The sequence below is a fragment of the Podarcis liolepis genome (assembly GCF_965112155.1).
Source record: "Podarcis liolepis genome assembly, chromosome: 2".
NCBI classification, from domain to species: domain Eukaryota; kingdom Metazoa; phylum Chordata; class Lepidosauria; order Squamata; family Lacertidae; genus Podarcis; species Podarcis liolepis.
The window spans coordinates 7,540,924-7,556,968 of record NC_139555.1 but is presented as its reverse complement, the minus strand read 5'-3'; the positions used below and the strand labels follow the sequence as shown (position 1 = coordinate 7,556,968).

The 16,045-nt window shown below is 48.0% G+C and overlaps 1 protein-coding gene across 1 annotated transcript in view; it reads right to left on the bottom strand.

Annotated features, from left to right (window-relative positions):
* The window catches only part of BIN2 (bridging integrator 2), a 53,273-nt gene that overhangs the window by 16,373 nt on the left and 20,855 nt on the right, over positions 1–16,045 (bottom strand). The window contains exons 5-8 of the mRNA XM_083484652.1: positions 14,958–15,053; positions 13,502–13,609; positions 10,327–10,412; positions 6,568–6,643 (exon numbers count right to left, since the gene is read on the bottom strand). Of these exons, the coding sequence (XP_083340778.1) occupies positions 6,568–6,643; positions 10,327–10,412; positions 13,502–13,609; positions 14,958–15,053 (366 nt within the window). The remainder of the gene's footprint in view (positions 1–6,567; positions 6,644–10,326; positions 10,413–13,501; positions 13,610–14,957; positions 15,054–16,045) is intronic.

Genomic DNA, 16,045 nt, shown 5'->3' with positions numbered 1-16,045 from the left:
CCTGGCACTCAAGTCCCGTTCTGCAGACTTACTCGGACTGAATTGATTCCTGGATAATACCAAAATACGTCTCGGATGGGTAAATAGTAATAATAAAATGTGTGTGTGGGGGGGAGTTATTCTTGTTATTATTATGTATTTTGTCTGTTTTTTATCTTGTACAGTGGTACCTCGGGTTACATACGCTTCAGGTTACATACGCTTCAGGTTACAGACTCCGCTAACCCAGAAATAGTACCTTGGGTTAAGAACTTTGCTTCAGGATGAGATCAGAAATCGTGCGGTGGCGGCAGCCGGAGGCCCCATTAGCTAAAGTGGTGCTTTAGGTTAAGAACAGTTTCAGGTTAAGAACGGACCTCCGGAACTAATTAAGTACTTAACCCAAGGTACCACTGTATTTTATGTTGTGAACTGCCTCGAGATCTATGGATAAAGGGTAGTATACAAATTTAATAAATAGGGTATCTATGGATAAAGGGTAGTATACAAATTTAATAAATAGTAGTTGTCAGGGAACTGACATCGGAGCAGAGGGGGGAGGCGAAGCTTCCAGAATCTGCAGGAGAGGGAACGAGTAGGGGTAGAGAGAGAATGTCATCTGGGGAAGAATGTCCAGGTGACACCAGGAAGAAGGGAGAGGGAAAAAGCATCTCGGAGGAGAGGCTCCGAGACTCTGGCAGTGAAGGCAGTGAGGAGGGTGGAGGAGCACCACTAGGCAGAAGGGTTACGCGCAGAGAGGCGAGGCGGAGGTTGTCCGTCAAGGAATTCTTATGCTGGAGGAAATTTAGGAGACGCCCACTCACGGATTCGTCGAGCGACTGAGCAGCAGCACCCAAGCTGCTCAGTCAGGGAAAGACACAACCGCCCCTAAGCAGTTTGGAACAGCTAGAGGTTTACACACAAGCAACCCCAATTCCCGTGACAGCAATCCGTGAGTCTCTTACGTTGCTTGTGTGCAAGAGGACGGGGAAACAGTCATGAGTCAAACCGGAGGAGCAGGTGCAGGAGAGGGAGCCAAAGGCGGACAGAGTCTAGAGGAGAGAAACCGAGACTTGGAGCAGCAACTGGCTCTACTAGCGGCGCAGCTGGATGAAAGGAGGACACATGACGCCCAGGGGAAGATTACCCCCATCGCAAGAAAGGTACCGGGACTTGTGCAGTCGTTTGGGGGCAACCCCAGAGACTATAACGCTTTTAAGACAGAAGTGCAGTATGCGCTGGATCTGCAGCATGATGACTTTGCCGATGATGGGGGAAGAGTCGCTTTCGTGGTGGGGCACCTGCAGGGGAGGGCCAGAGATTGGGTTCGACCCCTAATGGCGGCAGAGAACGCTGCCTTGAAGGACCTGAGAAAGTTCTTTTCCGCGATGGATCACATGTTCTCGAGCGATGTAGAATTGAGTGTGACGCGCAAAGAAGTGATGGGGTGCAATCAAGGAAATCAGTCAGTGAGAGAGTACTGGTCGAGATTTGCTATGCTGATCCATAAACTTGGGTGGGATCTGAGTTCGGAACCAGTACAAATGTTATTTGAGGAGGGCTTATCCCCTTGGGTGAGAGACGAACTTTCCCGCTCACCCCGCCCGCAATCGATGGACCAGCTGACCAAGTTGGCGCTCTCTGTGGGAGTCCGTCAAGAGACGCGCGCTCTGGAAAGGCGGGAAGGGAGAGCAGAGCGTTGGCATGACAACCGCATTCCAGACATGCCAGCGTCTACTGTGCTGACTGAGGAGCCAATGGAGATTGGAGGAGCGAGCACGCGCGGATTTTCAAACTCCAGTGAGGTGCGTAAGAAAGAGGGGAAAACCAGTAAGAGGTGTTTCCTATGCCAGCAGCCGGGACATTTTGCCAGAGCATGCCCTCAGAAGAAGGCGTGGCAAGGAATGGTGGGGGCAGTGGGAAGTGAGGAGGAAAAGAAGGAGGCGCCAGGAAACGGCAAGGCTTGGCTGCAGGAAGGCGGGCACAGCAGCCAGGCGAGCAACCAGTAGAAGTGCCCAAACCAGACCCTCCCCGAGCAGCCATCGCCATAGAGGTGGTGCTAGAACTCCCAAACGGACACCCCATCAAAGTGAAGGCGCTGCTGGATTCAGGCAGCTCTTGCAACTTCTTTAGCAAGGATTTTGCGCTAGAACACCAGCTACAGGTGGTGCCTCTAGAACATCCCCTGCAAGTAACCACGATTGATGGGAGAGAACTTTTGGGAGGGGAAGTGACCCACCAGACCCCTCCTATGAAGATGACAGTTTCTAGACACACAGAGACAATTGCCTTTCACGTAGCCACCTTAGCAGGACCACCCATCATACTGGGAATGAGTTGGCTGTCACTGCACGACCCAGTAGTAGGGTGGCACCAGCGAACAGTCACCTTTGGGTCGGCCCACTGCGTAGAGCACTGCCATGGAGGAGAAAGCCCGAGGATGGCAGTAGCCAGGGTGGCAGGGGTGGCAGCAGGGGAAAGAGGGAAGGTACCACCTCAGTATGCGGACTTGGAAGAAGTCTTCAGCGAGAAGGAGGCGGATCAGTTACCCCCCCCACAGACCCTTTGATTGCCAGATCAACTTGCTCCCAGACGCTCAGCTGCCAGTGGGTAAGCTGTACGCCATGTCAGATAGGGAGATGCAGGAATTGCGGAAGTTTATTGACAAGAACCTGAAGCGAGGGTTCATAAGGGAATCGAGGGCGGTGGGGGGTAGTCCAGTGTTCTTTGTGGACAAGCGAGACTCCCCGGAGCCCAGACTCGTAGTGGACTTTCGCGGGTTGAACAGGGTGTCGGAACCAGTGACCTTCCCAATGCCCAGAATTGATGACATTTTGGCCAGGGTAAGGAAGGGGAAGATTTTTACCAAGCTGGACCTGCGGGGGGCGTACAACTTGATAAGGATGAGGGAGGGGGATGAATGGAAAACCACCATGTTCACCCCTCTGGGAGCCTTTGAGTACTTAGTTATGCCCTTCGGATTACAATCGGGATCCAGCACTTTTCAAGCTTTCATGCACCACGTGCTGGGGTCCTTGCTGTACAAGAATTGTGTGGCTTTCCTGGACGACGTACTCATCTACTCAGAGAATGAGGAGCAGCATGTGAAAGATGTCAGAGAAGTGCTGAAAAGGCTGCAGGAGCATCAGCTGTGGGTCAAACTGGAGAAATGCCAATTCCATGCACGAGAGGTGGAGTTCCTGGGCTACAGATTGTCAGACAAAGGTCTGGCAATGGACCCAGGCAAGGTGCAGGCCGTGCTAGAATGGCAGCCTCCCAAGAACCGGAAGGACGTGCAGAGGTTCTTGGGGTTTGCAAATTTTTACAGGAAGTTCATCAAGAACTTTGCCCATCTAACAGCACCCATAACGGATTGTCTCAGCAGCAAGAAGAAGTTCGTATGGAGGGAGGAGGCCCAGCGTTTCTTTGAAAAGCTTAAGAAGGCGTTCGCGTTGGAAGAGCAGCTCCTCCACGTGGATCTGCGGAAGCCGATGAGGCTAGAGACGGACGCATCAGACAGAGCTGTAGGGAGGATATTGCTCCAGCAGGCAGATGGGGAGTGGAAACCGTGTGCCTTCTTTTCCAGGAAGCTTAACAAGTCAGAGCAAAACTACACAGTGTACGATCGAGAGCTGCTGGCAATTCACGAGGCTTTTCGACGGTGGAGACATTTTCTCATAGGCGCACAAGGTCCAGGTGTGTACTGACCACAAGAACCTGGAATATTGGAGAACGGCAAGAGTGCTTAACCAACGACAGGTGCGATGGGTGCAGGAGTTTTCCAGGTTTAATTTTGAAATTAGGTACGTGCCGGGGAAGGAAAATGTCAGAGCAGACGCCCTCTCCCGCAAGCCCGAATACGAGGAAGGGCCAGAAGCACGTCATGTCATACCCGAGGACAAATGGGTGTGTGGGGGAGTGTTCGTAGGGAGGCAAGAGCTGGCCGGGCTGACGAGGGATGATCAATATGCACAAACCAAAATCCGAGAAATTGGTATTACTGGGGAAACTCAGGGGGGGTTTGAAGTCAAGAACGGAGGACTGTGCTATAAGGGGGCATTGTACATACCTGAGGGGGATTTGAGAAGCAGAATACTCAAACAGATGCATGACAACCCCACGGCAGGACATTTTGGCCAACATAAAACTATGCTACTGGTCACCAGGCAGTTTTGGTGGCCGCGAGTGAGGGAGGATGTGAAGCAGTATGTACGAGGGTGCCAGTGCTGCCAGAGAGCGAAGGGGGAGAGGTCAGCACCAGCGGGGTTACTGGAGCCCTTACCAACACCAGAGAGGCCATGGGAGGTGGTATCAATTGACTTTATGACGGATTTACCCAAAGCCAGGGGGAAAACGGCAGTAATGGTGGTAGTTGATTTGATGACCAAAATGTGCCATTTTATTGCGTGCTCGCATGCTGTGACTGCCGAAGAAACGGCCAAGTTGTTTGTAGAGCATGTTTTCAGGTTGCATGGCACCCCCTTGAGGATTTTATCCGACAGAGGCCGGCAATTCACGTCCAGATTCTGGAGGAAGCTTATGAGTCTGCTGGACGTGGAGGTGGTTTTCTCAACGGCCCGGCATCCAGAGACCAACGGACAGGCAGAGAGAGCGAACAGCGTGCTGCAACAATATCTATGCTGCTACGTCAACGAGAGGGAGAAGGATTGGGTGGACAAATTAGCGCTGGCTGAGTTTGTATACAATAACGCAGAACATGTGTCCACAGGGATGAGTCCGTTTATGGCAAATTACGGGTGTCACCCCAGGGCTTTCCCAGGGGAAGGGGAGGGAAGTTGGAGTGTGCCCGCAGCGGAAAAGTTTGTTGAAGAGATGGAGGCTTTACACCAGCAGCTTACGTTAAACCTGGAGAGAGCCAAAGAAGAGTACAAGAAGCAGGCAGAGAGGCACCGGAGGGAGGGAGGAAACATAAGTGTGGGGGACCAGGTGTGGTTGTCCACCAAAGGGTTACCGTTCAAAGGAGGGTGCAAGAAGCTACGGCCAAAGAGACTGGGACCTTTCGAAGTAGCCCAGCAAGTTAATCCGGTGGCCTTTAGGCTCAAATTGCCATCTCACATGAAACTGCACCCCGTGTTTCACAGGTCCTTACTCCCACCGTTCAGGGAAGGGAGGGAATCTCTGGGTCAGCAAAGTGAAACACCCTGGCATCCACAGATGGAGGAAAGGGAACTCAGTGGCCATGCAGCAGAAATTCTCGATTCCAGGTGGAAAGGAGGGAGGGTGGAGTATTTGGTGGCATGGGAGGGGGAGCCAGCAGAGGAAAACGCATGGGTCCCAGCAGAAGAGATGAGGGATGAGTATCTGCAGGAGGAGTTTCACAGCAGGTACCCGAGAAAGCCCAAACCACCAGAGAGATTCTGGGGGGAGCAATTTGGCACCACAGATGAGGAAGAAGAGTTTGCGGGTTTTCCCGCCTCCGAAGAGGAGGGAGGGGATTGGCCTGGAGAAGAATCCGACTGGGAAGATTGGGAAGAAGGGAGAGACAGCAGCAAATGGAGAGGGGTGTTCGAGTCGTCAGATGGAGAGGAGAGTTCTTTCCGAGGGTTTCCCCCATCACCGTCAGAGGGAAGGACGGGGGGAGGGGAGGGCCCTGGGAGGGAGGTGGATGTCAGGGAACTGACATTGGAGCAGAGGGGGGAGGCGAAGCTTCCAGAATCTGCAGGAGAGGGAATGAGTAGGGGTAGAGAGAGAACGTCATCTGGGGAAGAATGTCCAGGTGACACCAGGAAGAAGGGAGAGGGAAAAAGCATCTCGGAGGAGAGGCTCCGAGACTCTGGCAGTGAAGGCAGTGAGGAGGGTGGAGGAGCACCACTAGGCACGCCCACTCTGCGCAGAAGGGTTACGCGCAGAGAGGCGAGGCGGAGGTTGTCCGTCAAGGAATTCTTATGCTGGAGGAAATTTAGGAGACGCCCACTCACGGATTCGTCGAGCGACTGAGCAGCAGCACCCAAGCTGCTCAGTCAGGGAAAGACACAACCGCCCCTAAGCAGTTTGGAACAACTAGAGGTTTACACACAAGCAACCCCAATTCCCGTGACAGTAGTAGTGGTAATAATAATAATAATAATAATAATAATAATAATAATAATACAGTAAGCCTCAACTTAAGCAGGGATCACATTTCAGGGATTGCTCCTAAAGACAAAACTGTGTATAGTCAAAACACATTGGATGCCATGGCGGGTGGGTTTGTCAAAGTCTTTTCTGTCCCCTTCCATTTTTTTTTTTTGCCAAGTTTGTAAAGCTGAATGCACACAAGTTGTGTGTGTGTGTGTTTGTGTGGGAGAGAGCGGGAGAGAGAATGGAACTCAGCTGGCTATTACAATGAAGTAGGAATTATGTGCACCACTTTCACATCCTGACTTCTGTGCATTGCTGGTTGGTTTCCATTGGGACTGCTGGGGTAGAAGGCAGTTTTGACGCCATCCTACAAGGGCGATGCTGAGACTAGGGGCCATTCCCAGGATTGGTACAAAAACAGGCCGGCTGAGGGTGGGTAGAAGCCAGTGATGCAGCGCGCCCATTTGTCCAAAGGGCCCCACATGTATGACACAGTTGCTCATTTACCTTGCTCATTTCCTTGTAGAAGACATCTCGCAAGTTGGAAATATTCTGGAATATTGTCACATAGCACCCAATTCGGCTGGAGAAGCAAAAAGATAAAAAACTAAGCCCAAATGTTAACTGGGTTGGGGCCGCACAATAAAGAAGAGTATTATGGCAAGTGCTGAGTTTTCTGGGACCCGGGAAGAGCAGAATGAAGTAGTTCAGCCATGTGGGGTTCACTGAACTAGTTCAAAAATCTCTGCACACCTGAAAGTAGTTCCCATAAGTGTTGGGTGAACTAAATGTGAATTAAATTCATTTTGGGGTAGAACTCTGAGCGATTTCTAGTTCATCTTCTTCCCCTCACTCCCAGCAGTAGGCCTTCCATTAAAAAGGCAAGCCGATTGGACCTCTATAAAGAAAGTTAGACAGCAAAATGAACAAGTTTAAAAGCACAGGTCCCCTTATGGGTGCTTGGGGGGAGGGCTCCACTTTCTACATCTCTCCATTGACAGAATGGCCTATTTATTCCTATGCTTCCTGTTTCTTATCCAGTTCCTGATCCACAGGAGGACCTCACCTCTATCTCTAAGACTGTTGTGCACAATTTTGGTTTGCCTACACAGAGGCATGCAGGGGAAATGCTTGAAAATCACTCCCAGGTCTATAATATACAGTAATTGCAATTCATTTGTTATTTTTTTGGTTGCATTTATTTTTTGCAAATTAAAAATTTTGTTTTTTAAAAATTACTCCCAGGGCAGCACAGGAAAATGAAATAAAGTGAAATATAATGAAATGTGACAAGAAAACTGGTGTAGATACAGCCTAACAGCAGACTTAGGTAAAGGTAAAGGTAAAGGTAAAGGGACCCCTGACCATTAGGTCCAGTCATGACCGACTCTGGGGTTGCAGCGCTCATCTCGCTTTATTGGCCGAGGGAGCCAGCGTATAGCTTCCGGGTCATGTGGCCAGCATGACTAAGCCGCTTCTGGCGAACCAGTGCAGCACACGGAAACGCCGTTTACCTTCCCGCCGGAGAGGTACCTATTTATCTACTTGTACTTTGACGTGCTTTCAAACTGCTAGGTTGGCAGGAGCAGGGACCGAACAACGGGAGCTCACCCTGTCCCGGGGATTCGAACCGCCAACCTTCTGATTCGCAAGCCCTAGGCTCTGTGGTTTAACCCACAGCGCCACCCGCATCCCTTAGTAGAGATGACACTAAATGCTGAAATGCCATTGTGTCTGTTCCCTCTCTTCATCCTGTAGTGTTTAGCCAATGAATGGCTTGATGGGCCATTCTATTACCACGTGTTTCTCTGCTCTCACTCTATCTGTAAAGTCACACCTCCATTAACAACCCCATGGGGATTGACTAGGCGAAATGTTCATGACTGGGTCCATAGTCACCTAGCTAGCTTTGTGGCTAAGTGGAGATTTGAACCTTTATCTCCCTGATTTATGCCTGATGCTTAAAAAACTACACCACACTGTCCTCTCAGAATGTGAGACGTTAGACAGACAAGCCATTATGTAGGTTTCTACTGGGAAGGGCCACCAAAGCACACAGTAAGATGATACCATGCCTTACAGGATCTCAATGTCTCAGGGACAAGAGGGGGAAACTGGATGAAGGGTTGTCATTTTTGGCAACAAACCTGTGGTCTAATGGTGACACATCTAGTCCTATCCTAAACAATCATTTTTTCACAAAAGCTAAAATTCAATTCTGTGGATTTTGCTGCCATCCTGTGGTCACCAAACTTTTCTGAACTCTGATTGAGAAGCAGCTTGTCTCATCGCTAGCCCACAAGATATTTCAGGTGGCTAATCCTTTGTCTTTGTCCTCTTGGTATTCGGACTGCACTTTATGCGATGTGTTGTCAACAGGCCGTAGGGCTAAGGAACTGCAGCCAGAGACGAGGGAAGAGTTTGGATGCACGGACTAAGCAGCAAGTCGTCTGAGAAACAGTTGCTCAGTCAAAGGAGATGTACCAACAAGATCAGCAGGTTTTCTAAATCAACAGCTCGATGAAAGTGATACTCCACATTTTCCCCAAAGAGACACACTGCTAGAGCTAGTTCCTATCCCTGACTGCAGAAATCACACAACACATAAACCTATTAGCTGAAAATACACACATGGGTGGGGGCAGTAGGAAGAAATGTGCTGGCTCTACTCCCCTTCTATCACCCTTCAACTTGTGGAAGAGGAGAGTCTGAAGCAAGGAGTCTCCTGTCCTCATGGATGGAGACTCCCTGCATTGTTCGGAACCCTGATTTCCGCGGGTTCTAGAATGCACAGGGGCTGGAATCTCCAGAAGCACAGAAGGCTCTCCCACGTTAGACCTTTGACTTCCGCTACTTGTAATGCAATTTAAACAGCAACAAAGGAAGAAAAAGTCTTGGTGTTGACCTTCAAAGCCCTAAACGTCCTCAGCCCAGTGTACCTGAAGGAGCATTTCCACCAGCATCATTCTGCCCGGACACTGAGGTCCAGCTCCGAGGGCCTTCTGGTAGTTCCCTCACCGAAGGCCTTCTCGGTAGTGGTGCCCGCCCTGTGGAACACCCTCCCATCAGATGTCAAGGAAATAAACAACTATCAGACTTTTAAAAGACATCTGAATGCAGCCCTGTTTATGGAAGTTTTAAATGTTTGATGTTTTATCATGTTTTTAATATTCTGTTGGGAGCCACCCAGAGTGGCTGGGGAGGCCCTGCCAGATGGGCAAGGTATAAATAATAAATTTATCATCATCATCATAATCATCGAGGGCCTTCTGGCGGTTCCCTCACTGCGAGAAGCAAAGCTACAGGGAACCAGGCAGAGGGCCTTCTCGGTAGTGGCGCCTGCCCTGTGGAACGCCCTCCCATCAGATGTCAAAGCGATAAATAACTACCTGACATTTAGAAGACATCTTAAGGCAGCCCTGTTCAGGGAAGTTTTTAATCTGTGATATTTTACTGTATTTTTTGTTTCTATGGAAGCCGCCCAGAGTGGCTGGGGAAACCCAGCCAGATGGGCGGGGTACAAATAATAAATTATTATTATTATTATTATTATTATTATTATTATTATTATTATTATTATTATTATCATCATCATCATTTGTCCCCACTGCCCCTTCCCCGTGTTTGTTTTACCCCTACAGCACCTGAAGAGAGCTTTATTGTGCAAACACCCATGTGAACACAGTAATTCCCAATACCTTGGTATCTGCTGAACTGTGGGGAAGCAATTGTTTGTTATTTGCCCGTTGATAGTCAAGACCCACCCAGAACTTCCAGTGGATTCAAGGTAGAAGACAGGAGCTTCCGACTAAACACCAGGAAGGCCTTTCTGAGTGTAAGAGCTGTTAAGACTGTTTCCCCTGGGGAGGTTGTGGACTCTTCTCTGCTGGAGGTTTTGAGCAGAAATTGGAGGGCCATCTCCCATGGATGTTTCAGCTGAGATCCCTGCATTGCAGGGGATTTGAGTACATGACCCTCAAGGTCCCTTCCAACTCTACAGTTCTATGATTCTAACTTACCTTGGACTTGCGTGGAAACAATTTATAAATTGCATTTTATGCTCGGTGTTAATATATCCTTTCACCCCATTTTTACCTTCCAGCCTGGGTTCATCGTCAGCAAGCTTAGTCCCAGAGTTCAGCAATGAAAGAAGTATCAACTCTACATGTATTTCCTAGTCACCAGCACAACCACACTTCTTAGATTCAACATTCTGCTTTGAGATTCTCTGCCATTTGCACCCTGATCTTTGTTCCCATGCCTAACCTGTTGTAAAGGTCCGGCAGCTCTTCTCTTAGTTCCTTGTTGAGCTCTTCAAACACAGCTTGGGCTTTGTAGAACTCTTCTTCGGCCTGCAGGATCCAAGAGTTTATTAGAGGCACAGGAAATTGAGAGCATTAACAGTGTAGACATGCCAGTGGACTGAGGACTCACATCCCGCTTACAACCCTCCCCCCATGTGAAATGTTAGCCACATGTAAACCAGGCTCTGACTACCAAGGATCCTGAAGACAAGGAGAGAGAAAAGGGAGGGATTGTAGAACCTCTTACCCCACCTGTCATTCATCTGTGCTCATCTACCATTGAGCAACTAATTGTCCCAGCATCAGCACCACCCATCACACATGGGAAAACAGCCTCTAAAGAAGAGATAAGACAATCATAGATGGACAATGGATGGAGAAAATTAGCTGGCAGTTCCACAGTCCCCTCCGCTTCTTTTCTGCTTGTCCCCAAGAACAGCATTCTAGTTTTCTCATAGGCAGATCATGGCTTACATGTGGCTATTTTTCACAGACATCACAGTGGTTGGGAGGAAGAAATAAAGTGTGATAGGTATATAGGAAGCAGAGGAACAGGGGTTAGGATCTTTGCTCCCTATATATTATGTACTTCTGGTAAGTGATGTACTCCTCCTCTAACTACTGAGCAACGTGTGGGTAATTGAAGAAAGTGGGAAAAACCACTGGACCAGTAAGATACAATCTAAATCAAATCCCTTATGAATACACAGTGGAAGTGAGGAGCAGGTTTAAGGATTAGATTTGGTGGACAGAGTGCCTGAAGAACTATGGATGGGGGTTCATAACATTATACAGGAGGCAGCAACGGAAACCATCCCAATGAAAAGAAAATGCAAGAAAGCAAAGTGGCTGTCCAACGAGGCCTTACAAATAGCGGGGGAGAGAAGGCAAGCAAAATGCGAGGGAGATAGCGAAAGATACAGGAAACTGAATGCAGATTTCCAAAAAATGGCAAGGAGAGAGAAGAGGGCCTTCTTAAACGAGCAAAGCAAAGAAATAGAGGAAAACAATAGAATGGGAAAAACCAGAGATCTGTTCAAGAAAATTGGAGTTATGAAAGGAACATTTCATACAGAGATTACCATAATAAAGGACAAAAGTGGTAAGGACCTAAAAAAAGCAGAAGACATCAAGAAGAGGTGGCAAGAACACACAGAGGAACTATACCAGAAAGATATGGATGTCTTGTATACCCCAGGTAGTGTGGTTGCTGACCTTGAGCCAGACATCCTGGAGAGTGAAGTCAAATGGGCCTTAGAAAGCACTGCTAATAACAAGGCCAGTGGAAGTGATGATATTCCAGCTGAACTATTTAAAATTATAAAAGATGATACTGTTAAGGTGCTACACTCAATATGCCAGCAAGTTTGGAAAACTCAGCAGTGGCCAGAGGATTGGAGAAGATCAATCCCAAAGAAGGGCAGTGCCAAAGAATGCTCCAACTACCACACAATTGCACTCATTTCACACGCTAGCAAGGTTATGCTTAAAATTCTACAAGGAAGGCTCAAGCAGTATGTGGACCGAGAACTCCCAGAAGTGCAAGCTGGATTTCGAAGAGGCAGAGGTACCAGAGACCAAATTGCAAACATGTGCTGGATTATGGAGAAAGCTAGAGAGTTCCAGAAAGACATCTACTTCTGCTTCATTGACTATGCAAAAGCCTTTGACTGTGTCGACCACAGCAAACTATGGCAAGTTCTTAAAGAAATGGGAGTGCCTGATCACCTCATCTGTCTCCTGAGAAATCTCTATATGGGACAAGAAGCTACAGTTAGAACTGGATATAGAACAACTGATTGGTTCAAAATTGGGAAAGGAGTACGACAAGGCTGTATATTGTCTCCCTGCTTATTTAACTTATATGCAGAATTCATCATGCGAAAGGCTGGGCTGGATAAATCCCTAGCCGGAATTAAGATCACCGGAAGAAATATCAACAACCTCAGATATGCAGATGACACAACCTTGATGGCCGAAAGTGAGGAGGAATTAAAGAACCTTTTAATGAAGGTGAAAAAGGAGAGTGCAAAATATGGTCTGAAGCTCAACATCAAAAAAACGAAGATCATGGCCACTGGTCCCATCACCTCCTGGCAAATAGAAGGGGGGAAATGGAGGCAGTGAGAGATTTTACTTTCTTGGGCTCCATGATCACTGCAGATGGTGACTGCAGCCACGAAATTAAAAGACGCCTGCTCCTTGGGGGAAAGGCAATGGCAAACCTAGACAGCATCTTAAAAAGCAGAGACATCACCTTGCCGACAAAGGTCCGTATAGTTAAAGTTATGGTTTTCCCAGTAGTGATGTATGGAAGTGAGAGCTGGACCATAAAGAAGGCTGATCGCTGAAGAATTGATGCTTTTGATTTATGGTGCTGGAGGAGACTCTTGAGAGTCCCATGGACTGCAAGAAGATCAAACCTATCGATTCTGAAGGAAATCAGAGGCTCCAATACTTTGGCCACCTCATGAGAAGAGAAGACTCCCTGGAAAAGACCCTGATGTTGGGAACGATTGAGGGCACAAGGAGAAGGGGACGACAGAGGACGAGATGGTTGGACAGTGTTCTCGGGGTTACGAAGATTCAGACATGACTAAATGACTAAACAACTACAACAATAACTAGCAAGCATGAAGTTAATGCATGAAGGGGTTAAGAACACAGAATTGTATTCCTAGACTCAGCTAGGTAACACCCCTCACCTGGAAGGAAAGTTAAGTTTTCTTCCAGCGTGTGAAGCCGATTAGGCAGCACATCTGGGCTTGATCACTTCAAGCCCAGACTGCATACTCGGAAGTATTTTTCTGTATTTCTTGTAACCCAAGAATTTTCTACCTGTGTTCTTGCTGCTGCATGGAACAACCATGGATACAATCTTTGGAGTTGGTAAGCAAAGCATTTAAACTTACTAAATGGTGTGTTCTGTTCATTGTGAGAGGGGTAGAAAGACGAGAGTGCTGTAAGCAGACTGAATGGGATATGAAAAGGATCCAACAGCCTGTATTGTAGAGGAAAGCATGATTTGCCAAAAAGCAAGAATTCAAGAATCAGAGACACAATGGGAATGACATTCCTGGTTGTAAGAAACTCCTTCTTGGCCAGTGTTTGGATGGGCTCTCAAGACAGCCTTATACCTTTGCAATTTTAGCTTCATCTTTCTTCTTGGCATTCTGCAGGGCTTCCAAGTGATGCCTGCTGCTGTCATAATCCACTAGTTTTCTTCCCCGCTTAGCAATTCGCTCCTTTGAAATGAAAAATCATTTTTTAGAGTCAATGCTCACTTTCTTTTTCTATTGCCATAACAAGAACAATTCAACCAAATCTGCCTCTCTGATCTGGAGGCCGATAAACCATCAAGGACAGTATTCAGAATTCAGTAGGGGAGCGAGGTGAGGACCCGTTTGCACAGCTTAAGATAGCTTCCTTGCATAGCTTCCAGCTGAAGATCAGCTGAACAGTCCTTGCTGAAGATTCCTTCTACTTGTGAGGTAAAGAATGAAGCAGGGCCTTTTTGGTTCTGGCCTCTGTGTTATGGAATACACTTCCAACAGAAGGCTGCAAAATTTCCTGCCTACAGAGTGGGCAACAGTTTTGAGCTTATTAATCTTCACACTGTGTTTTTTCTCTCAGGAATGCTAGTAATTATAATTTATAGCCTGTATTTTTTTTGCAAAGTATTTAGTACTGTAAATCAGTGGCGTAGCGTGGGGGGTGCAGGGGGGGCTGGCCGCACCGGGTGCAACATGGGGGGGGGGCGCCCATACTTGCAGCTCTCTGCCCCCTGCTAAAATGCATGGGTTAGGGGGCGCAAATTACTTGCCTTGCCCCGGGTGCTGACAACCCACGCTACGCCACTGCTGTAAATCTTCAGGCAGGGACCAACGTATGTTCAGTTGTGTAGAGTTCCTAGCCTATTTTAGGCATTTTTACAATTTTGTTTTACTGATGATAAGGGCAGTTCGAGTTTTGGACCGCAAAGATCAAGATTCAAATCTCCCTGGAAGACCTTCTTCTGACTGCACACCCCAAATACTCATCATATACTGTGACATCTTCCACAAATACTATGGCTTAGTGCAGGCATCTCCAACCTGCGGTCCTCCAGATGTTTTGGCCTACAACTCCCATGATCCCTAGCTAAGAGGACCAGTTGTCAGGGATGATGGGAATTGTAGTCCCAAAACATCTGGAGGGCCATGTTTGTCCATGCCTAGCTTAAAAGAATGATAGGAAAGGCCAGGCACCCCCCAACCTTTGGCCCTCCAGATGTTTTGGGACTACAATTCCCATCATCACTGACCACTGGTCCTGTTAGCTAGGGATCATGGGAGTTGTAGGCCAAAACATCTGGAGGGCTGCAGGTTGGGGGTGCCTGGGAAAGGCCAACACACACACACACACACATACACACACACACACACACACGTGTAAAAAGATTGACTTGTGAACATATTTTATATGATGATCAGGAGGAAGAAAATTTCCTCCCAGTAGCATTGTTTCCTTGAGGACTATAAACATCTAAAAATGGAAAGTTGAACTTTCAGTTCTGGGTACTGGATACTGCAAAATCAGCCCTGAAATACACACCTTAATTTCACTGAACTGCGTCAAGTAATTCTCCATAGTCCTGACTGCCTGATCTGCCAGTTTCTTCTCATAATCCTCCCACAGAAGGTCATTGCTCTGCAGGTAAATGGAGAAACAGACATTAAAAAAATGGTGCTGGGTGGAATGTTCTGTGCAACCCCTGCCTCTCTGAAGCAACTTCTTTCTCAAGTTTTAAGGGCTTATTCTCAAGGTGTGCCATCCCTTCTTTAGAGGCTGGAGATAAACAACTGCTGGTGGATTTCTCTGTATTGCTCTTCTTGTTTCTTCAGATGCAGCTTATGCTGTCTGTTATTGGATAAGTAGGTTTTGTTGAGTTTGGAACTTAACAGGTTAAGTTGTTCCCATGATGCCACACCATTCTGACGTCAGCTTTCGAAGCTGGGAGGAGTTTGGGAGGAGTTTGCTATTCTCACTCTATGCTGTGAGGGAAAAGAAGCAGCTTTGTCATGGCTGCAAGCAGTCCTGGTTTTTCCGGAGATTTGTTGGAATAAACGACTGTAAATAGACAAACCTGTACTGTGTGTGTTTGTCTGGAAGCTAAGCCAAGCTACGTGACAGTTTTCCACCGCTGTGTTAAACTCTGCTGAGGCGTGACTGAGAGCTGCGGAGCGAAAGTGTGCCGGGCGGCCATAAATCGCTAATTGAGGATCGCAAATCAATTAGCGGGGGTCACGTCAGACCAATAAACTTCAAGAGGTTATGGGTAACCTTAATCACCGATCGTAAAGCTGTCACTGGAGGCTGCCAAAAGCTTTGATCTGCGGTGTAGAGCAGAGAAGCACGGCAGGAGGCGGAGGCCGGAATCTGAGGCAAGCGGCTAGCTGAAAGACGCAGAGGTTTGCCTGTGTTGCTGCGGAGCTGAGAGCAGCAGGAATCGTTTCTCCACGCCAGAGGAGCTGGTGATTTTGTGAGTACAGCTTGGGGCGTCTGGGGAGAACGGGAGAACATGGCAGATGGCCAGGAGGTGTTTCAAGCTCCATTTGGACAGCTTGAGGAACTCACCGCCCAAGCGTGGAATACCTGGGCAAGAAGGGTGAGAGCGTGGTTTTTAGCCACGGAAGTTTGGG